Genomic DNA, 24093 nt, shown 5'->3' on the forward strand with positions numbered 1-24093 from the left:
TAGCAAGAGCACGTTACTAAAGATCACACCAAAGTTGTACGGGGGACTCCTTCGATCAAACACGCGACTGCGATATTCAGATGTTTTGCCAGAAGAAACGGAGTTTCCAGTCATCCTTCCAAAGGAGCACATCGTAACCAGGTTAATCGTGAGGTATCACCATGAAAAGGAAGGTCACGAGATGGGAGTAAATTTTACGTTGAACCATCTACTAGAGAAGTATTTTGTGACTCACGGACGACAACAGGTAAAAAGATGTATCAAAGAATGTGCGGAATGTAACAGGAGACTCAGGGGCTGTCCGGCACGACAACAGATGGCACCGTTGCCTAGAATTCGATTAGAGATGACTCCGAAACCATTTGCCAATTGTGCGACAGATTTTGCAGGACCATTCTACATGATGCAAGGACGGGGCAGACCACGAATGAAGCGTTACCTTTGCTTATTTGTGTGTCTACAGACACACTGTTGTCACTTAGAAATGGATGGCTACTTCCCTGGAGACGGATGCTTTCTTAAATGCATTGACACGTATGGTGGCTAGACGAGGGTGGCCGAAGATGATGCTCAGTGATAATGGCAGTAACTACGTTGGGAGCAGCACGGGAAATCAAGGAGCTAGTGGATAACATGGACCAGGACAAAATTCAAAGGCTTACTTCCAACCAAGGAATTGAGGGGCAGTTCAACTCACCAGAAGCACCACATTTCGAGGGTGTATTTGAAAGAACGATGAAGTGGGCCAAGAGGGCAATATGTGAAATTTTGAGAGAAGCAGATGTCAATGATGAGGAGTTACAAACAGTGTTTACAGGAGCCGAGAGTTTGTTGAATTCCAGGCCTCTAACCACAGCTAGTGGAGATGTCAATGACGAGACTGCGTTGACCCCAAACCACTTCTTAATAGGCCAAATGGGTGGTGAGCTAGCCCCAGATACAGTCGATACGATGGCGGTCAGAGTGCGTAGGCGATGGAGACGAATTCAGGAGCTGATTCGTAGAGTATGGAGTCGTTAGATGCGAGAGTACTTGCCGAGTAATGGATCCCGACCAAAGTGGTTCCAACCTTCAAAGAACCTAACAGTGGGGAATTTGGGGTTGGTAATTGACCCAGACGCACCAAGACGAGATTGGAAACTTGGACGAATAGAGGCAGTGTATCCTGGTAATGATGATCAGTACGAGTCGTAGACGTTAGAACCAAAGGAGTCGTGAAACGAAGACCAATTTCCAGAATTTCACCGTTGGAATCTGAAGAGTACTAAGTGACCGGATGGAACAGTGACGTCAGTGTAACAGTACACCATGAAAACTTAAAGGAACATTTGAACGATTCTCATTTGAACAGTCATTGGAACATTTGAACGATTCTCATTTGAACAGTTATTGGAACATTTGAACAATTCTCATTATATTTGTAAAAGAAATCGATAAGTGTTGGATTTTCAATGAAAAGTAAATATATAACGATATGCCAAGGGAGCAGTGGAATTAGATCGTTGTATCGAGTTATCAGGGACCTTACGCAACCACGACGGCGACGGCAACGAGGACGTGGAAAAACAAGAGATCTTATTGGCAGAACAATAGCTAAGCACGTGCATTTTGAAACTTTGTACATTTCTGTCAAAACCCTAAATATGAATGATAAACGTCCTATGCAAAACAACAACGTGAAATCGCCAAAATTTGCGTCGTCTGCGAACCGAAACCGCGACGGCAAACTATTTTAATTTCCATTTGGAACTCAACGCTACTTTTATACGTCATGCTGAAGTTGAGCTGTGGCGCCATTTTTGAAATTCTTAATTTTTGAAATTCTTGCAACCATTTTTGAAATTCTAACTAAGAGTAGAAATTCATTTTTTAATCGAAGTCTTCCTTGGCGTTGCCGTCCTGATTGCGTAAGGTCCCTATCGTTATATCGAGACGGGGTTCTGTCCCATACATTTTACTGTAACTTTTGCTGGGACATAGCATATTTATTGTTGTACCGGGAATATCATTGTATCGAGGATCCTTGTATCGGGGTTCCACTGTAGTAGCCTCATTTGAGTGTCAAACTTATGGGATTAGCATACTTTTAAGAACAAGCTTAATAAAATGGTTCCTTTAGGAGCTAACAGGCGTCAAACATTTGACTCAGAAATAAATTAAAGAAATTTCATGTTTATCATTCATATTTAGGATTTTGACAGAAAAAAGATTTGTTCTGCTGTAAGGGAACAAGTTCAAAGAATTGGTGTGAACCAGTTAAGTTGGGGGCAAACTTGTTTAACTTCAGGAGCTGAACTTGTTCAACTTGGAGAACTTGTGTAACTTCAGAGGGCAAACTTGTTTAACCTTACAGGCTGATCTTGCAGTGGGTTGAAACCTCCAGTATATCTCACTTGGCTTCAACTCCTGACACCAACAGAACTTTTGGATTTGATTGACATTTGCAAACAGACATGAGTAGTTTCAGGGGAAAGTTGTGTGAAGGATGTGCAATGGCCAGGCATACAGCCTCAGCATAATTCTAAACACTAAATCATTCCTGTTTGGCCTTTAATTTCCGTTTTGCTTTTGTTTCTCCTTTGACAACATCTTTGCCATAAGGTGTACATGGACACAACAATGTTTCTACCAGACAAAATAAGTAATTTTAAGGGATTATCAAGTAGGGTGAACAATCACCATTGGTCTTGATGTGCAGTAGCTAGTGCTGAGGAAATACATGTATTTTATCCTTTTCAGTGGTGGTTTTTAGTAGTTCTTATCTCTATACAGAAATGAAGTTCTTTTCTCTTTTCAGTGTTGGTGACAGTTCAAGTCCTAACCCATCTGAACAGGAAAATACCATGACAAGCATGTTCCAGACACCAGCCATGCAGTCCTTGATGCAGCAAATGACCAGTAACCCAGCCTTGTTTCAAAACATGATGCAGAGTCCTTACATGCATGACATGATGGAACGCATGCTACAGAACCCTGACCTCATGGCGTCTGTGAGTTAATGCATAATCTAAATAATGGAAATCAGTTTTTTACTGATATCATAGTTTCAATGAGGTGCTTTGAATCTCGTTAAAAGTGATGAGAAGAGGTTGTGAGTTCGCAAAGCAAACTTACAATCTCAAATGAAGGTGGCTTTTTTAGTTTTGTCTTGTTTTTTCAATTCGTAGAATGTATTTGCCCAATACAGTGTAGGTATATACGTGACTCTTATTTCAAAGTGTTATGTCTCAGAACTGAGCATTATACGTTAACTCTTATGACTTCCAGAAAGCTAAACTCCATTGATTTGAAATATTATTTTAGATTTAGTGATGTAGTTTGAGTGGTTTGAATTTGTTTCATTTTTTCGTGCAACAATATATTATTGTTCTAAGGATTAGTCCTACTTTACTTCTTCCTTTGTTTCCCTGAAAGTCTGCGTAAAACCTGTGTTTAACTTTTCACATTAATGTAGAAAGACTAATAATGATATGGCGATTGAAATTCAGCAGTTGCTGAATCATCAATGCCATTGTTGAGTGACAGGTGCATGAAGCTAACATCAAGGATATTGCGAGAGGCTGTAGTGTTCAGGGCTCGACACTAACGGTAGCCCACTAGCCACAGACTAGTAGAAATTCAGTTTTGGCTTGTGGTTTTCAATTTACACTAGCCAGTTTGCCTTGTAAACAGACTGATATTGTCGTAACATCTAAGATGTCACTAGCCACTTGGCTAGTAAGTTGAAAAGTTAGTGTCGAGCCCTGGTGTTTCACTGATAATCTTTATATTCCAAATATTTGATCACAACCTCATGAGAACTGACTTTGCTTTTTTAATGCCATTTCTTGGAAACAAATTTGTGGCATTATTGACCCATCCAAGAGTTGGATGTTCAGAAATAGCCTAGCCATTTTGAGCCATCCTAAATTAAGGTTTATCTGAAGGTTGTAAATTAACTCACTTGATATGCAAAGTTTTAAGTGCAATCAATTGAGGACTTAAGTGCTGTTGAACTTAAGTATTAGGTACTCAAAGAACTTAAATTACCAACTTAAACTGGAGAACATATTTTGGCCCACTAAGAGCCCCTGGGGACATTGTCTTGCAAGACTTGTTCTAAACGGTCGCAGTCCTTCTGGCATCTGATTGGTGCCAGAAAATCTTTGTTTTTCTGCCCAATCAGAGTGAAGTGTGCTTTGGAGTCCTTTCGTGTGTTTTAACACGGACATAGACAAGAAGTTCAGTTACTCGCCATGTTTATTTGGGGTGTGTGACGGAGCTTTGCTCGAGGTGAAAAGTTTCAATCTCGGTACACAATGTAAGAGAAATCGATCAGATTGTCCGCGAAAATCTTACCGGAAATTATACTGAATACTTTCGCAGGTATCACAAGACAACGTGTTTTAAAGTTTGCCGAGGTTCGTATAAAACATAATGGTTACAGGCGTTAATAGGGACCTTAAGCAGTCGGGACGGCAACGCCATGGAAGTCGTCGATTAAAAAATAAATTTCTACTTTTAATTAGAATTTCGAAAATGGCTGCATGTATTTACTATCTCATACGGCGCCGCAACTCAACCTCAACATAACATATAAAGTAGCGTTAAGTTCCAAATGGAAATTAAAATAATTTGCCGTCACGCAAATTTTGGTGATTTCACGTTGTTGTTTTGCTAAGGACGGCTAAGAAATGTACAAAGTTTTAAAATGCACGCGCTGAGCTATTGTTCTGCCCATAAGATCTTTTGTTTTTCCACGTCCTCGTTGCCGTCGCCATCGTGGTTTGCTTAAGGTCCCTAATATGTCGCTAAACGTTAGACGAGATGTAAGCTTAAATCTTTCTAGATTTTTTGTATAATTTGCTGTTACTGAAACTTTGCCAATCGCGTGAAGTTATTTCGTCGCACGGGCCACGTAGGTATGTCGAGGAATTGGCGCAAACCCGCCATTTCCATCCAATATTTCTTGGTCTTTGGGTTTGTTTTCCCCAATGAAAGCACAGGCGGCCCAGGCTCTGTCAAAGGCTCTTTCGTAGGGGATTATTATAGAGTTTGTATAGTGGTTTAGTTAGACTTGCTTTTGAGCTCCGTAAATATAAAGTTGTGTGAAATAATCAAAGAAATAGTCTTACCTTCATACAGAGTAGTCTGTGCTGTTCTTGTCGCAATTTGAGGCCGTTTTGCTGTGTTTCAGCTTAACGTCCTACCACTACCAAAGAAGAGGGAAGGTATGTAAGCTCTGTCTCACCGGCACACACGCTCGCCAACTAGGAGGCGGTTCAAAGAGAAGTATTTAAGTGTTTTTCGAGCGATTTTGGCAGGCGTGTGTGAGACAGAGCTTTCCTACCTTCCCTCTTCTTTGGTAGTGGTAGGACGTTAAGCTGAAACACAGCAAAACGGCCTCAAACCGCGACAAGAACAGCACAGACTACTCTGCATGAAGGTAAGACTTTATTTCTTTGATTATTTCACACAACTTTATATTTACGGAGCTCAAAAGCAAGTCCAACTAAACCACTATATAAACTCTATAATAATCCACTGTGAAAGAGCCTGTGACAGTGACAGAGCCTGGGCCGCCTGTGATGAAAGCAGCATCGATTCCCACTAAATCTTCAACAATCGAAAAAAGAGGTGAAGTGACAATGACCAAGGGACTAGAAGAGAATCCGTGGCCTTTCGAGTTCAAGAATTTGAACACTCCAGACAGCAGTTGAAAGATTAAGCTCTTTTTAAACCCCGTCGGTATCTGTCTGAAAACATCTCTCCTTCCCACGATGTTCTCGACGATAAGTTTTTGTTCAGAGTTTAATTCGTTAACCGGAAACACAGCTAAGCTTGCTGGAGGTCGTCCATGAACTTAACGTTCTCTGCAATCTTGGCCATATTGTGAAAGACTTTACTACAAAGCGAAGATTAAATTTTGGCGCGCACAGAAAGCTACGTAAGCGTAAGCGCCAGTTGCTCGACATACCTGCGTGGCCCGTGCGACGAAATAACTTCACGGGATTGGCAAAGTTTAAGTAAGAGGAAATCATACAAAAAATCTAGAAAGATTCAAGCTTACATCTCGTTTAACGTTTAAAGCGACATTAACGCTTGCAACCATTGTGTTTTATACGAACCTCGCAAACTATAAACACTTTCTGTTGTGATACTTGCGAAAGTATTCAGTATAATTTCCGGTAAGATTTTACGGACAGTCTGATCGATTTCACTTACCCTGTGTGCTGAGACTGAAACTATTCACCTCGAGCAAAGCTCCGTCGTACGGCCCAAAATTATTACATCTCAAGCAACTGAGCGTCTTGTATATGTCCGTGTTAAAACACACGAAAAGGACTCCAAAGCACACTTCACTCTGATTGGGCAGAAAAAAACAAAGATTTTCTGGCACCAATCAGATGCCAGAACGACTGCGACCGTTTAGAACTAGTCTTGTGAGACAATGTCCCCAGGGGCTCTTCCGCCCTAACTTGAAATCGACTCACAGCCCCTGGGTCTCCGAGGATGCCATTCACCTGGAAAACATGAAAAATTACACCTGTCCAGCAAGCAAAATATCAAGTGACCACATTTGCAGCACCCTTAATTCAACTTAATTAGCTAGACAAAGAGGGATACATATATTATCGTGTGTTTGTTTCTCATTTTTTTCCAACAAACTAATAGAAATGGACTTGAGAACCATTTTGAGTTTAAGTATTGAGTTTGTTATAGTTTTTCATACCATATACAGTAGAATTAGTCCCCAGGGCTTTTGGGTTAATGAACAGAAAACAGAACATGCAGGAAAAATTCTGATTTAGCATGAGGAATTGAACATCTAATCTTCGAATTCCATAATCCTAGACTCTCCCTACTGATCCACAAGGGCTCTACTTTGAGCTTGGCCATTACAAGATGTATTCTTTGATTCTCTTTTATCCCATCCTGCAGATGATTAGATCAAATCCAATGTTTCAAGGAAATAGCCAGCTAGCAGATCAGGTGAGTGACCATGACCTAATTTTTAAAACTCTCTTTACATAAGCTGATATAATATTGGCTGGCTTTGTTGACAACATGTAACCAGAAAAGTTTAAAATGTTGGCTTAAAATTTGAGGTGGTTAACTTTAGTTACTAACTTACTAGGGTACCATGTAAAGCAAGAAAAAGCAGCGTACGTATAGTGAACCTTAAATTTCATCCATTATATTTGAGGTCTTCTCTTGTACCATAGAAACAGCCCATACATGTTCAGTTGGCTCAGCCTTTACATGCCATACATTGAGAGTATATCTTTGAATTGCATAGTAGAAAAAGTACTTGAAGAAAGATCATTACTGTCAGAAACTCATTGAAAGTGTTGTGAAAAAAAGTTTGATGTTCAAATGATGGTCTGAGTTGTGGGTTGGCGGCAAGGTGACTAAAATGTGACTTTAATCCTATTAGTAATAAGAAAACTGCGCGAATTACAAATTTTTTATTTTTATAGGTTGCATCAAGGCTTCCAGAATTTATGTCACAGGTAAGATAATTTACATCGAAAATATTCTCAAATCCGATTTTTTTTGTCCCAATGATTTTGTCTCTTAGATAAACCCCAATAAAACCTGAGATAAACGTAGATAAAAAGGACAACCTTTCTGATACTTCTCCCCCTCATTTTAAAAAAGAAAGAACTGAATTTAACTTTTTCAAATACTCAATAATAGTCTTGGGGAAACATTCTTGCTTAGTGATATTAAATCATCTTCTATTTCATTTGCACAATTTTCATGCTTTACGAACATTGTCTTCCAGTGGAGGGTTGTTTTTCGTCTCACAGAAACTTCAGAATCAGTGGCATTGTTGTTTTTGAAAACATGGATAACGTCATTGACGTTAGTGAATTTCCAAAGACCTTGTAGGAAATAAAAGTAAAGAAAGTGAAACTGCCATGGTTCGACCATGTAAGGGCACCTTACCCATTGTTACTGCTAAAAGGAAAGAAAGGATAACAAATAATTGAAATATCATGGAAATGTTTCCCAATTTGTTGCTGATTGCATGTAAATAAACTCGAATTTTTTTTTTGTTGATGAAGGGAAAAGTTGAGCAATCTTTTCAATCTTATAGGCTCTCATCGATGCAATTTATTCCCGAATCACAACACTTTTTGCCCTAAATCTTTTTTTTTCCCTCACCGACGAGAAGCCTTTACTAAAACACATCAAGCAATCAGATTTCAAGGCTTGTTCAAAGAAGCCAATCAAATTAATGGAGAGTGAAAAATAACTTTTGCAACTTTTTAAAAGTCAGCTCAGTATTGGAGCAATAAAATATTTGTACAGACTAAAATATCTTGTATTTGAGTGACTTTATTTTGCGCTTTCAAAATGGATGTAATAAAGAGGTAATTGAACTTCATGTTGTGCGATTTTGGTCTGAAATCGTACCTGTGATTTTAAGTCCAACTCGCGCTGCGCTTTCGTTGAATTTTGAATTCACTCTCATGACTCCAGACCAAAATGCACTCCAATCAGTTTAATTACCATTAGAAATAATTATAATATTGAGTTCAGTTTCTAAACCAATTCAAATTTCCTTATGCCTTAGGCATAGGCTGTGTGTACCCTTTACTACTTTCAATTAACATATCAGAAATAACTGCCTTTCATCCGCATTTAAACAGATGCAGAATCCGGATTTCCAACAAGCCATGACTAACCCTAGAGTAATGCAAGCCTTGATGCAAATACAGCAAGGGATGATGCAGCTACAAGCAGAGGCACCAGGCCTGGTACCAGGAGTGGGGTGAGCTGAACTAGTTGATGAGCCTCTCCAAGGCAGAGTTTTTTTTTTAATAATTTGGATATATCAACAAAGTTGAAATGGTAAATTGGCCACCGTAATGATTACAAAAGCTGACGTTTCGAGCGTTAGCCCTTCGTCGGAGCGAATGGCCAATTTACCATTTCAACTTTGTTGATATATCCAAATTATTTCGTTACTCCCACCGACGCAGCCCCAAACAGTTTCTTTCGAAACTATCAGCCTTTATTCATTTGTTTTTTTTTTTAAGTTTGCGTAGTTAGTATGGCAAAATAGAAGTTAGAGTGAAGTTGAGGAATCGTTAGTGATTCAGCATTTTTCACTGTAAAATATAATGGAGGAGTCTTCTAAACTCCAATTAACAATTGGTTCATACGTCAGCGTGCGTTCATCGAGATATGAAGCACGCGGAAAGTTTGGAGAGCACGAAAGATGCGTAAGAGTTGCTCGAGGCGCACCGAGAGCAACCGTAGCTTCTTGAGTGCTCTCCAAACTTCCTAAGTGCTTCATATTTCGACGAACGCACAGCTGACGTATGAACCAATTGTTTTATAACATTTTCAACGCTGTAGTTTATGTATAAAGGGCAGAAATTCCCTCTCTAACGCTTTAATGCGTTCTTTATTTTGTTTCGGAAAAGTATTTCGCCATGCTTCAATGATCTTGTCTCAGATTGGTAAAAAACTGACAGGTGAATTCTGCGTGGAAATGAAGTTAGAGTTCCGAAACGAGATGAAACCGTTGACTGTTTTGTTTTCCCTTTCTCTGGGTTCTTTCTCGGGAGTTAAAAAATCCATTTCCAAGCTGATGAAAAGGAAAATTTTTACATATATGTACTAAATTCAAGAGGTGGGAATGATAAAGGCGATAAAATATGGAAATGTGTAAACGCTAGGCGTAAAATAGAAGTGATAAAATTGCAAAGGAGACAATACGAACAAATATGAGAGTTGACGAAAGTAAAACTATAAATTATACGAAGATGCAGTAAATTATTATAAAAATAGCTTTGCGCGGATTGAGTCCGACTGTTTGTTCAAGCTTGGCTTCATTTCTTTTATGAAAAGCATCTCGTAAATTAGGCATTCCAGTTTACTTTTACACATTCCGGCACCTCTACCAACGTGCTGAAGAACACAAAGCGTCTCAGTCTTTAATCGGGAACCACATTAAAGAGCGGCATGGGCATACCCCAAGTGACTTGCAGCACAGTTTCAAAATCCTGAAGAAATGCAAAAGTAAACTGGACTGCCTAATTTACGAGATGCTTTGTATAAAAGAAATTAAGCCAAGCTTGAACAAATAGTCAGACTCAATCCGCGCAAAGCTATTTTTCTAATAATTTACGGCATCTTCGTATAATTTATAGTTTTACTTTCGTCAACTCTCATATTTATTCGTATTGTCTCCTTTGCAATTTTACACTTCTATTTTACGCCTAGCGTTTACATATTTCCATATTTTATCGCCTTTATCATTCCCACGTCTTGAATTTAATACAAATATGTAAAAATTTACCTTTTCATCAGCTTGAAAATGACTTCGGCGAGGTCGAAACGTCGTTCAAAATTATTATCTCTAATTTTTATCTTGAAAAAATTAAGTGGCTTTGCAAAATTCGGAAGTCAATTTTTGTTGAGGGAGGAAACCGGAGAACCTGGAAACCTGGAAATCTGTAAACTCCACAATATGTGACGCCCAGTTGTAGGAATCAGATTGGTAGGACACTAGTTCTTCGACCACAGCATCTTCCATGGTTGCCTCTTCTTTCATTTGATATCCACACATTACTTATCAATGAAGTCGATGACACTGATGAGTAATCCTGGAGTGAGCACTAAAACGTTTGGTAACCTATCTCAATCTCAATCAATGCTTGGATTTATTTCAATTAGCTTGGATTCATTTCAGTTGGCTTAAGCAATTTATAATCGTATGACTCCTATTGATTTGATTACTGAACCATTGGAACTTAATCAAATAATCAAGAGGTGCATCAAGAACCTTTATATTTCATTAGCGCAACTTTTTCAGACAATCACGGCCTTGTAAGGGTTATCAAAGTGATCAAACAGCTAGTTTTGTTTGGCAAGAGTAAGATGCCAAACATCTTGAAAGTTCAATGTTGTAAATTGAAGTCGAAACAACCTTTTTTGTCTCTTAAAACCTGTTGTGAATTCTGCTGGCAAAGTTGGTAGTACAACTTGCAGAATGTCTAGAGATATCTAGTTACTCTTCAAGAATGGAAGCTATTCATCAAGTCTTTCTAGAACTCCAGGAGTCCATTATTTCCTGCAAGGAAGCCATGTCACAACTTTGAAAGCTATTGCAGCTTACTGTAAATGCCTTTCAAATAGATGACAGCTGGAGTGAATTTCTTCCTCTGTTGCTGACCGGAAGCATGGAGGATGCAAAGTCTTGTAACATTTCATTTGGACATGAAGTGGCATTTGGAGTGGCCTGTGGACGAGTCAATACCCCAAAGCACATACTGTAGCCCTCAAATCATTGACCAATAACTTACACCGTTTTCAAGTCTTAAATCGAGGTGGACTTGGGGCCTCATAGAACAGAGAAGTGAATATAGCTGTTTATCTTCAGAAGTTATCAGCATTGCCAAAAATCACCATTAAGCTCCAAGACATCATCAGGGTTGGCAAATATTGGGTGACTGTCAGGTGAAGGGAGTGCCTCATCTATTGAACAGAATCGCTTAACAGGCTCAACAGCTCAGTCCCGATCACACTTAACTGGACCTGTAGATCGTTTTCCCTCACGTCACTAAATGCTTAGCAACGGTCGCTACGCCGCCATATTGGTGAACTAAAATAGTAAACAAATCGAGTCGCGCGTATTCAGTAAGAATGGTTTTCTGCTTGATAGTCGGTTGTGGAAGCAAAAGCAGTCCGGATATTGGTCTTACTTTTTCTCGAGTACCATCCATTATAACAAATCAAGGAGAAGAGGCGGAGAACTTGTCTCGCGAAAGGCTTTCGCGCTGGATTTCTGTCCCCTCTATTAACTATGACTTCTGCCATAAGTCGAGCAGATGTGACAGAAAAGATTCTCAAGAACGGTCGAGTATGTGGCCGTCATTTTGTCTCAGGAAAAGCAGCGGCTAGTTGGGACAAATACAACGTAGACTGGGTTCCGACCTTAAAGCTGGGCCATAACAAGAACTCACAGCAAAAGAATTTCGAGCAAGCATCCGAAAGGGACCGGAGAGCTAAAGAGAAAGAAAGAGAAAGAAAGGAAACGGAAGGAGCAACTCGAGAGAGAGAGAGAGTACTGGCAGAGGAAGCCGCAGCGAAGAAAATGAGGTCGAATGAAGAGGGTCAGAAAGTTTCTGGCATCAGTTCTGTCGAAGAACCTCCCAAGTGTGTGGATTCCAGCTCTCGAACAGAAGAGTTTGAGTATCTTGTTTCTTCAGACCCACCGCGCACGCAGCGGCCTTTTAGTGAGGATGAATCTCGAAAATATGACGACAAGAAAGTACAATTTTACACCGGATTACCTTCGTTCGAAACCCTAAACGTTGTTATTCATCATATTCTTCCCTTTGCTACTCGCGAGTCCCAACTTTTGTCTCCTTTTCAAGAATTTATTATCACATTGATGAAGCTGAAACTAAATACGCCGTTTGAAGATCTGGCGTACAGATTTAGCATCTCTGTGTCAACTGTGTCGAAATCTTTTCAGGCCTGGATGATCGTCATGGATACAAGACTGCGCCCATTGATTAAATGGCCAGACCGAGAGGACTTGTGGAAAACCATGCCGCAATGTTTTCAGCGCTCATTCGGTAAAAAAGCAACAGTGATTATGGACTGTTTTGAAGTCTTTATTGACCGACCATCCAATCTATCTGCACGTGCGCAAACCTGGTCATCCTACAAACATCATAACACTGTAAAGGTTTTAATAGGCATAACTCCACAGGGTACAGTTTCCTTTGTTTCGAAAGCATGGGGAGGGAGAACTTCAGACAAGTGTTTGACTAAGCAATGTGGTGTATTGGAGAAGCTACTACCTGGAGATCTCGTCCTTGCAGATCGCGGATTTACCATCCAAGAATCCCCTATCTTTAAGAATGCAGAGGTTACAACTCCAGCCTTTACACGAGGTAAAGACCAGCTAGATCCAGTGGATGTCGAAGGAATCAGGGAATTTGCTAATGTTCGCATACATGTTGAGCGAGTAATTGGTTTACTTCGAAGGAAGTACACTATTTTTAATGGAATTCTACCAATTGATTTCTTAATTAGCAACCCCAGTGGTTCCCAAGAAACATCAACTCCTATGATTGACAGGATTATTAATGTATGTGCGGCTCTGGTTAACCTTTGCCCCTGGAATTGTCCCATTTGACTGATTTTTCAATGTACTTGTTTGTGTACGATACATATATACTATTAGTTAATGTTTAAGGGTAACAATTAAATTTTCTAAATTAAATTGAAACTGTTGGGAAGAGCTGCATGTTACGGGCTCTCAAACAATTGGCTAAGTGAGGTCTCATCCTTGGAATATCAAAACTTGCTTGGGAGGGGTCATGCCCATACCTAGTCCTGGGGGGCATAAAATGCTTCCTAGAGTACCACTTGCTTAGCACTTCAGGAAGAATACAAGTTCTCCAAAACTTGATGAGCTTGGGCAGAACAAAGCTCCAGTGTTGCTCATCAGGCATAATTCACTGGTGGAGAAATGTAACCGTGCAATAAACTCATGGTACTTTCTTTTTACCGTAAACAGTTGTTGTTGTGTCTGGTAATAATATTCAGGGTCTTGCTTGAGCCAAAACTTGCCAGCGTTGCCCTTCTTCAAACAAGATGAACTTTTACAGACATAGTTGTCAAAGTCACCATTTTCTATGCAAAGAGGACACTTGACTTCGCCACATCCTTCCCCACAACAGTCACGAGAACAGAAAAAGTCTGGAGTTACATGAAGCCAAGGGTGCTCTTTGTTGATAAATGTACTACATTTAACAATTTTGAAATTTGAATGTTTTTGCTTCATAACCTGTTCATAAGCATTGATTGCAAGTCCCTCGTGTTCACACCCATGCTTAATCGCCTTTGAAAATAGTTTATTAAGCTCAGGGTAGCAAATTGTTTGAATTAAAGACTGAGAAGGCAATGAGAAATCTGTGTGAGCTGCCCGCTTACTTTGTGAGGCACCAATCCTTCCAGCTCTGTGCTTGAAAACATTTGTACCTTGAGACTGGTTTCTGGTGTCTTCCTCAATATGTGTCATTTGATCTTCAGACTTTGCAATTTTCTTCTCGAAACAGACCTTTAGCAGTTCAGGATACTCAAGATCCTGATATTCAGGATCGGACAAATCGTGAATTGTAGGGATCTAGCGACTTTTTAGTACAAAGCTGTCGGCTTGAAACAAGGCTTGGGCAATGGGTTTAAATTTACAGCTGTTTAATTCTTCAAAGAAAGACTCCATTTCACCTTCTGACGGATCTGGGACAACTTTTGACTCAGTTTTCGAATCTTGGCCGTGGCTATCGACTTCAGCCATCTCTGACAGGCTGTCTAGGTGTGCATCTAGATCTACTTTCATTTTCTTCGCAGAGGTAAAGTTCTTTGTCCATGCCTCAAGGTAGAATAAAACAAAGGCAACATGCGAGCAGGACTCTCCGAGACCGGCCTTACAACCACAGCAGTAGGCAGATAAAATTGTTCCCCACTTTGGTCGGAAACTCAATAGACAAGTTGTTCGAGTCATTGCTTTGCCAACAAATAACTGCAGCCATGGATTCACACCTGTACGGAAAAATGGCGGCATATAGAAAACAACATAGCTGCGAGAGAACTCTATTAAGGTTAACAGAGGATTGGAAAATGGCTGCCGATAAGAGAAAGTGTGTAACTGCATTATCCACCGATATTAGTAAAGCGTTTAACTCCTTGTACCCTGCACTAATGGTTCAGAAGCTCAAGGCATATGGTTTCTCAGGAACATCCCTAAATCTTATGCAATCTTTCTTTGGCTCACGAAAAAACCGAGTAAAATTACAAGACCAGTTTAGTGCATGGAGAGACCAAACAAGAGGATGACCACAGGGTTCGTCCTTTGGACCTCTACTGTGGAACTTGTTTCAAAACGACCTTCCGTTACACACAGGAACAGAGAATCTCTTCATGTATGCAGATGACCACCAAATATACACCAGTGGGGACTCGGTCCAGGTAGCTTTACAAAAACTCAAGAGCGAAACGCAAAAAGTGACACAGTGGTACACAGAGAACCTTCTCAGGGCGAACCCCAGTAAATACCAGATACTTGTCATCGATCCAAAACCCTCAGCAAAAGAGCCAGCAGAGGAAATAGCGCTGGAAATTGAAAAACAAGTTGTGGTAACATCTTCAGATCGTCTATCAATCCCCGGAGTGTCCATTGATAAAAATCTATCATTCAGCGAACACATAAGTGCCATCTGTAAGAAAACAAGCCAGAAAGTAGGAGTGCTAATGAGGCTACGCAACCTTATACCCTACTCAGCCAAACTTCAACTCTACAAATCTGCTATTTTACCACATCTGACGTACTGTGACATTGTGTGGCATTTCTGCAAAACGGCCGATAGACGTAAGCTCGAACGTATTCAAGAACGAGCACTGAGAGCAATTTTTAAATCTAAATTTTTAAATCTACACGTACAGTACTTTATTAAACAGAGCCTCCCTATCAACTCTATATGAAAGGAGATTACAAAGCATAGCTACACTCACGTTTAAAGTTAAAAACGGATTAATGCCACTGTATATTGCAGAAATATTCCAGTCTACCTATAAAGGCTATGAGCTTAGGAACGCTGATTCTGATATCCCGAGGGTCAGAACGTCCCGTTACGGCAAACACTCACTTCGTTACTTCGGACCGTACTTATGGAGGAAGTTAAGCGTCAGTGATCGGGAGAAAACATCTTTAAACGATTTTAGACAAAGCATGAAGAAACTAAACCTGACCGAATTGTTAAAAGACACCTGCGTGGACTGTGAAATCTGCTCATAAAATAAGATTTTATCATTCTGTATAATTTTTAGCTATCTAAAAGTATTATTAGTATGTAAATAAGGCTCCAGTTTTACTTATGAAATTTTACTCTAAATGTGTAAATAACTAATAAATCTATCTTTAAACTTCTGTAGGTTAAGTAACTAAGTAGTGTCCCCAATTAGTTTTTACACCTGTAAAGCTAAATACATTGACACTTGAATAAAGTTTTCATTCATTCGGTAATGATCCAGACAAAAATCAAGGCTTCATTCATTCTTTGCAAATTCGTTCGCTAAAACGATAAATTTATTGTTAATGATGTGGCCCTGTACACTTGAAATGAACCCGATACCATTTGATTGTGTGCATGAAGGCTTCGAAAGGCTTTAAATTGTTGTTTAGTGTAAAAGCTAGTCTCCAGCATAAGGTAAAACAGCAGCTCCGTCGATTCCACTGGAGGTAAACGATCCGGCCCTAAGTTCTTGCCCTCCATTAAGATTGGGTTGATTCCGATCGCTGATGTTTTTTCAAGATAACGTTGTTTGACCTTATTCTCTAACCTGTTTGCATAATCGGACAAGGGTATCACAGGTGAGGTTATCCTGGAATATTTATTCTCGCTTAACTGCACATTACTCTCTCGAGGGCAGGCTGCCATTTTGAAATTTCGCGCGAAGAGTGGTCCACCAATATGGCGACCGGAAGTTTCGTGACGTCACGTGCAAACCATCTACAAAGTGAAATGAAAAACTCTTAAGTACATCAATAAGTGACGCCAGTGGATGAGAGCTATTAACCAAGCTCTGGGAAATCAGCTTCAAACAATGAAAACTAAACTCCTTGAAACAAATGCATTGCAATAGTTCCTCGCCAACCATACCTGTAGCATCACTTGGAAATTCTTAACGGAAAGAGTTCCACGGTGGGGAAGATTCAAGGAATGGCTTACCAGACTAGTGAAAAGATGCTTTAAGAAAACTAAACAAACACTCTGCCTGGATATGATTGAAATAAACACAACACATACTGAAGTAGAGGCTGTATCAACAGCCTTCCCCTGACATAATCCTACATGGATATCATGTGGTGGTTCTCCTCTAACCTCATCACATTTCTTAGGTGGACAACGCCTTCTATCACCACCTGACACAAGAGTCAGAGAGAAGGAAACATGTCGAGACTATGTCCCTTTAGGGATTTAACGAAAAGAACTAGCGAAAAGAGCAAAGTATCACGGAACAGTAATTCAGGCCTTGAGGGCGCGATGACAAACAAAATGTCTAACAAGTCTGCGCGAACATCATTCATACCGAACGACAACATCATCCAGGAAAACAGTCGCTATAGGAGATGCTATTTTCGTACAAGATAATCCACACAGCCAGTGGGAAGTAGGTGTCGTTAGCGATTTACACTCAGGGAAAGGCGGATTAGTCAGGTCCGTATCTTTAAGAGTACGTTCTGGACAAGAACTATCAAGGCCTATGGAAAAAACTTAATCCTTTGGAAATGTCAGATGGTGGTAAAATGTCATGCAAATAGAACACAGACAAGAAGCTGTAAGTGACGAACATGGTCGTCCTGTACGTCTTGCTGCTAAAAAAAAGGCAGCACTGAGAATCAAGGAACCATCAGAATAATCATTGACTTTTGAGAGCACAATATCAGTTTTGCTGGAGGCTATGTAATACTATCCCAATACTCATTCATAACTTTCTACGGTCATTAACTAAGTCACAACACAATTTGCTTGACGACCTGGGAGAGTGTCATAAATCATGTCATCAAATGCGTCACAATACGCGCGACATGTAAAGAAGTTCATCTGCAATAAAGATAATCAGATGTGATATCAAGTCTGTACGTCATTACGGTACTGGTAACATATACTATGGAAACGGTTCTGATAGCTAAATGAAACGTTAACGAAGGGATGATTGGTGTATTCTTTTTAAGTAACAAAGAGTAGTAGTGATTTTGAAGATTCCCTGAAGACTTGCAGCTCTGTTTTCTTTTGAGGGCACAATGTCAAAGCTAAAAGAAGTTCCTGTTGAGATAATTCTAGTCCCTGTTTCTTTTATTTTTAGCCTTCCTGGTGGCTCCCCTTCTACAATGAGCACAAGTTCAACCCCTTCCTCAGGCAGTACTATGACCACGCCTGCATCGCAGACATCAGGTTTGTTAGACAAAGGTTTTTACATTTTTTATAGACATGTTGAAAAAACTTAAAGAGGTTTATTCTAGCAACCTTATTGTTTAGTCTTAGCCATGAAAAGGTATTTATACAATTATGGCACGGACCGTGTTTTTGGGTCGGAAGGCCTTCCCAGGCTTAAAGATAATCGCTTTATTCATCGGCCGGTTAGATCTTATCCAGCAACCTGGCCAGAGCGTTACTTTTCCTTTTTTTTCATCTCCAAGGGATCTTTTTAACAATTAGGAGCTAGACAAAAAGACCGTGTTGCCTTGAGCAGTGAGTTCTGCCATAACTAAATCAGCATCTGTTTATAGACCGGGAGTTGTGTTTCCCGCTCTCTGGGTGGAACTTTGCCTTATCGATGTCCTTTCTACCAAGTTAACGAGTTGATATAACACGAATTCCGCACATTTCAAGTCGATTTTCGCTAAGCTGCGCAACTACCTTTTTCCCCCTTTTTTATAGACTTGTTTATTGAATAACACGGTTGACTCACACTTCAACACTGACCTACCTGACCATATTAAACTTAATATACAATACTTTTAGGGTTATCATGCTATTGAATACTATCAGACGCATATAACATATTTTTTCCTTCTGATACCTATGCGTTATTAACCAAGTGTGAGTTCAAGATGGCTGGATATTGGCCGAATTCTTTTTTTGCATTTTCATGGACCGAGACGAAATCGAGGTCCATAAAAATGCGAAAAAAAGAACGAGGCTATACCCAGCCATCTTGACCGAACAAGCTTGGTTGATAAAGGATTTATTATATTGCAAAAAGATTTCGCTTTATTAAGAATGACTTGCTTTCTTCAAGAGCCGGGAAAGAAACCCAACTGTTTGTAGCGCAGCAAACTCACGAGAGTCGTTTCTGTTTTTTCGGTTTGACCATCTTCTGCCGCTTTTTGCGTTTCCATCGCCGAAATTGTCCAAGAATTACGAACGTAGTGTTAATTCTATTTTTTCATGCTCAGGATCAATGCGGGCAATCCCGAGCCATCTTGCCTGCTCGGGTAGCCAATCAGAACACAGGATACGCTTCATCTTGCCCACGGGCCCTGCGAGTGATTTAATAATATACTATCCTACACTTCTGACATTATAGGCACTTACACTTCTGACATCGATACTATCTTTCTTCTTTTGATATAGCACTAAAAATACAATAGGAAACTCGCACAGTATTTTACACGTTTGCTCAGGGTTGTAATTGTCTTTTCGCGCTACCGTTAAGGCTGTAAAATAAAATTAGTTACATCTAGTGTGTAAACAATCGAGTTACTTAAGGTACAAAAAAAGTGTAACTTCCCCTAACTAAATGAAGTTAGGGGAACTTTGTGAATTTAATTTATTAATGATTTTAAAACTTTCTTGAACGTATTTATTCAATACATTTAATAGATGTAAAGATTTTTTTGTAGAGCAAATACAAATCACTAATGACAAAATACGTAGTGAATTGACTTAGTGTCTTGTCCTTTGTATAATTTTTTTCTGTTTCAAATTGAGTTTATACTTTACCTTAGCCCAGTTTCACTTAAAGAATTTGATATCTCACCATCCTTAATTAAAGTTGTCAATAGAATGCAATTGAATGAGGGGATTCTGACGTAATGATATCTATTGATACATCTTTCAAACATTACTCTTGGGAATCTCACACCTTGTCACAACATTTTCGCAAAACATTAATTTCGCGAATTTTGCAATTTCAAAAATGCGTAAGATAATATTACACAAAAATACGCGATTCACCTGAAGATATTCAATTGTTGAGGCGTTCCCAGAAGTAACTCGGGAAACATGGGCATGTCTCTAAAACGGCACCTTTTCGTCTCTGCAGTCCGGAAGTGCCATCATTTGTAGTGTGGTCAATTGACTTAAGACCCATAGTTCACTTAGAAGCTTAAGTTGCTGATTTACAATGGTATCTTTCTCTGTTGTAACTGTTGATACACAGACCGTCCATTGTGTGGGTGTACATTTTTACACAATTGTAGAGCGCAAAATCGTTTTGTTGATCCAACGACGTACAGTACACGTGTCATTTTTCCTGCATGGTTTCGCAGCATCACAAGGACATTTTTCCTCTGTAAGGTGTTATACTGTAATGGCGGAAATAAGGATTGATAATAGTTTCTGGAGAGTACCTCTCCTCCAGTGTTGTTAGACATTTCGGTCACTTAAGTGGGCTCCCTCAATTAACTACCTTCCTCTATGATACAGAGAACCACCTTCCTCACGAACTACCTTCCTCTATGATACAGAGAACCACTCAATTGAAGGAATGGGTTTGTTGCATTACAGGGAGATTGTAGCAGTGTGTTTGTTTTTCTGTTTGTTTTTACACTTTCTCTATACTCGTTTGATTTGGTAGGCACGCAAGGTGAAACACAAAGGCCAAATGCTGGAAGTACTCCGGGAATTACTCAAGGGGCTCCCCAGGGAAACCCTATGGCGCAGCTCATGTCCCAAATGATGCAGCAAGCAATGACTCAGGTATGATTTTTGAAGTGGCCATAGACACATGTTGACTGATTCTCCGATTTGTGGTGCATCAGTGGGACTTTGTTGAGGCTTTTTAGCAGAATAGTATTCTTAAAATAAAATTTTTCAGCCGCTGGGTTTCAGCTAAAATCAAGAATTCTCCAACAACTTTAAGGTCGGTTGAAACATTAGAAATTTATCGGGGAGGGGGAAGGTTGGGAAGCAATTAAGAATGCAGAAACGTTTGCACCGTAATTAGTGAAAGAGATCATGATTTGATTTTCATGAGGTATTCCCTTATGATTTCAGACTCAAAATCCTGAGGTCACCTACCGCGCCCAGTTGGAACAGTTGGCTCAGATGGGATTTGTAGACCGCGCTCGGAATATCCAAGGTTAGACCTTTGTAGCTTTCCCTTCTGTTACATTGCTGTATCTTTCTTAAGGTCACTTTGTTAAGTTAGCCGTTAAGGTTTATAGCTGTTCGCTGTATTGCCAGAAAAGGAGGTAATAAGTGAATGGGGAATTGCGAATACTCAACCAAAACATTATATTACACACAGTTCTGGAGATTTGTGAATTTCTCTTTACAAAAAGTAACTGGTTGTTTGCATTTCTATTTCAGCTTTAGTTGCAACCGGCGGCGACTTAAATGCTGCAATTGAAAGACTGCTACAATGAAGACGGATTGAAATAAATTACTTACCTATGGAGAAAAAAACAGTCAGAACTAGAGATGGAAAGAGGCATAATTGGTCTTTCCTCTGTCTAATGAAATAAACCTCGCCGGTAATGCGTCAGCACTAAGTATCGGAACCGATCGACAGTAACTAGACTGGACAATCATTTTATGGAATCGCTGTCTTATAATACCTGTTATTAAGGCTGACAATTTATCATACAAGACAAGTGCACTAGACTAGCTTAACCCTATTACAAGCTCTTGAAGATTATTATGTAATGTCATATTCAGAATTATCTACCCATTTTCCATGAGGACATTGTTTTTATCCCATGTAGAGAAACAACAGGGAATTTTTTAATTCTCCTTTTTTGCTTTGGAAATGTAAATGAAGAAACGTTATTAGATGTTGTGATTCCCCGATAAAATGAGGAATAGTCTTGGTGAAACTTCGAGTAAACTTGAAGGTCTCACAGTGGCATTCTCCCGAAGCACGAGTAGCGCTAAATCCGATCTGATTGCTATGACAACTTGTTCTTCTATGTAGCATTACCGGGATAAATTATTGGTTTTCGAACTAAATCGGCCAAGTAACTTTGGGTTTCTTGAAGTAATACTTGGTTGAAAGAGTGTTCTTGAGGACAGCTGGTGTGTGGATTATTTCTGTGCCTTTTTTGCACTAAACTAAAGACTTTTGGAAAGTTTGGTCAGAAATGGTTAGAAAACTCGGATTACTATGCCAAGCAAAGTCTTGAGAATGGTGAATAACCTTCACAGAGTGGAAGTAGGAAAATCGAGGATACTTAACATCATGCTCATGCTTAGAATTTAGGTAAGAAAATAGTGTATGAAAAGGAACGCCAGGTATGGGTGTGGATTAATCGTTATGTGAACTTACACGCCGCCGCATCATAAGCTACAAGTCGTACATTTTTAAGGGCCGTTATCAACTTGCACTTTGGGGAATTCCACGAACTAGAGTGCACCTTGTGGGTCATAGTACGAGTAATGTTTGGGAGTTTTCTTAATATGTAGGGTGAAGTTCATCTGCCTTATCAATGAAAATTCGCTTCTTCGAACAAGTTGTCCTAAAAACGTGCGAAGTTAAGGAAAAGTATTTAGTAGGGGTCCTTGCTTGATAAAAGTCATGGTCTCGAAGAAGGCTATGATTCGTTAACATAATGTTACCATTGCCATTCACGGTACATTTGCTGAAGACTGGTAGTCTGCTCCCGAGCGACCGCAGCACTTTCATTCTCTGAAGGATAATTAAAATACCGGTAAAAAAGACTCGGGTGTGCTGGTGTCAATTTTCTCACAAGTTTCTTAAAATGAATGTTGTCAAGTTCAGCAACAGGAGCGCTGCAAAACTGAAACGCATATGACATGATTTGAACACACAGCTGCCAGTGTGTACAGTTATCAAATAGTATGTATGTAAGTACGCGTCTGTCAGTAACAGATGACGTCACAATGTGGTTAAACCAAAAATTTCATTAAAATAGATAATCACTTGCAAAACAATACATTGCAGATCAGGTCTCCGTAAGAACTGGAGACTGTTCACAAAATCTATTCACAGAATTGCGGTTGTTAGGGACATGGTATGCATATATGTAAATGATTTGTTGACTGATACGAGTAATGAAATTGTCAAACCATAATCAGAGTTTATCTCGCGAAACATACGGTCTGACATACGGTCTTTTATCAAATTCGACTCTTCATTCTTTTCGTCAATGAAAGACCAAGTCTTTTTCTATATTCATTTCTGATGAGTTCTTTGGGTTCCCCGACATCTATTTTGGGAGCTTTCATACTAAAGGCACACCTTAATTTGTCTTTCAATGGATAGTAATTGAGCTAACCGCAAACCGGTTAGCTCAATTGGTTAGAGCGCTGGACTGTTGTGCGGGAGGTCGAGGTCGATGGTTCGAGCCCCGGTCGGACCAACACTCTAGGTCTTGAAATAACTGAGGAGAATGCGCTACCTTTCTATAATATCAAGAAATGGATAGACATTCTAGTCTTCTCGGATAAGGACGATTAAACCGTAGGTCCCGTCTCCTACATCTATTAATTAGTTAATTTGGTTAGGCAGTGGACGTTTAAAGAACCCACTCACGAGATTACTGTGATGTGGTCTGGCCTGTTTACTGGGAATTGGGGGGAAGGGGGCATCTTCAAATAAGTTTCCTTCCATTGTTTGTAAACTGCTGATGCAGTCCGGCCAAAGTTCCCCGAAAAGTGTTGTGATGCGCATTTGATCATATACACATGTTAATTTGCGCAATATAAATATTAAATTATTATTAATTATTAGTACTTTTCTACCTCTTACAATATCATTTGCTGATCAGAGCTTTGGGAACTAGTTAATGACAAGTAGATGTTTCGCTGAAAGATTACCTCAAAATGAAAGTTCAGAGGGATTTTCATATGAACAAAAATTCAGTACGAAGCAGTATCAGAATCAAGATGGCTTGCCGGGCCCATTACGAGTTATTGGCCACGACAGGTTAATTTTTTTACAATCGTGTGCAACAAAAGGCCGTCGAATATCAAGATAAACATTTAAACAGGTTTCTAAAAATACTATAGTTGTAGTCAGGCATGATAATAAATAAAAACTTTTTTGTTGTCACTGACTAAAAAACTTTGTAGTCCGGAAGCCAGGACTGGAAAATTGAGGTTTCGCACAACCCACGAGTTAGAAAAGGCTTGATAGTAGGTTTTGATAGAGGAAGACCTGTTGATTAACGCTAGGTAGTTTGTAAAGTAAAATTGTGGTATAGGTTTTGCGTTAAGAGGATGTTTTCGTGGACAAACCATGTTCAGCATAAAAACGAGGCTGACTTATAAAATGGGATTCCCAGGCCTTTTGACCATGATTTTAAGACTAAACTTCTTATGTGAAGTCAGTTTC

The 24093-nt window shown here is 39.6% G+C and overlaps 2 protein-coding genes across 5 annotated transcripts in view; both read left to right on the forward strand.

Annotated features, from left to right (window-relative positions):
* LOC111321384 (ubiquilin-1) overlaps positions 1-22457 on the forward strand; it is a 70471-nt gene extending 48014 nt beyond the window's left edge. For all 4 annotated transcript variants that reach the window (XM_088758938.1, XM_088758939.1, XM_022924241.2 and 1 more), the window contains 8 exons: positions 2798-2990; positions 6922-6972; positions 7461-7493; positions 8640-8761; positions 17881-17969; positions 20377-20498; positions 20796-20880; positions 21111-22457. In XM_088758938.1, coding sequence (XP_088615064.1) covers positions 2798-2990; positions 6922-6972; positions 7461-7493; positions 8640-8761; positions 17881-17969; positions 20377-20498; positions 20796-20880; positions 21111-21166 — 751 coding nt within the window. In that variant the 3' untranslated portion in view covers positions 21167-22457. The remainder of the gene's footprint in view (positions 1-2797; positions 2991-6921; positions 6973-7460; positions 7494-8639; positions 8762-17880; positions 17970-20376; positions 20499-20795; positions 20881-21110) is intronic.
* Positions 10245-16031, forward strand: LOC148732642 (uncharacterized). The gene has a single exon (XM_088758940.1). It carries the CDS (start codon positions 11804-11806, stop codon positions 13145-13147), a length of 1344 nt encoding a protein of 447 aa, XP_088615066.1. The 5' UTR covers positions 10245-11803; the 3' UTR covers positions 13148-16031.
* Positions 22458-24093: the final 1636 nt, after the last annotated feature.

The sequence above is a fragment of the Stylophora pistillata genome, chromosome 4 (assembly GCF_964205215.1).
Source record: "Stylophora pistillata chromosome 4, jaStyPist1.2, whole genome shotgun sequence".
Taxonomy (NCBI): Eukaryota; Metazoa; Cnidaria; class Anthozoa; order Scleractinia; family Pocilloporidae; genus Stylophora; species Stylophora pistillata.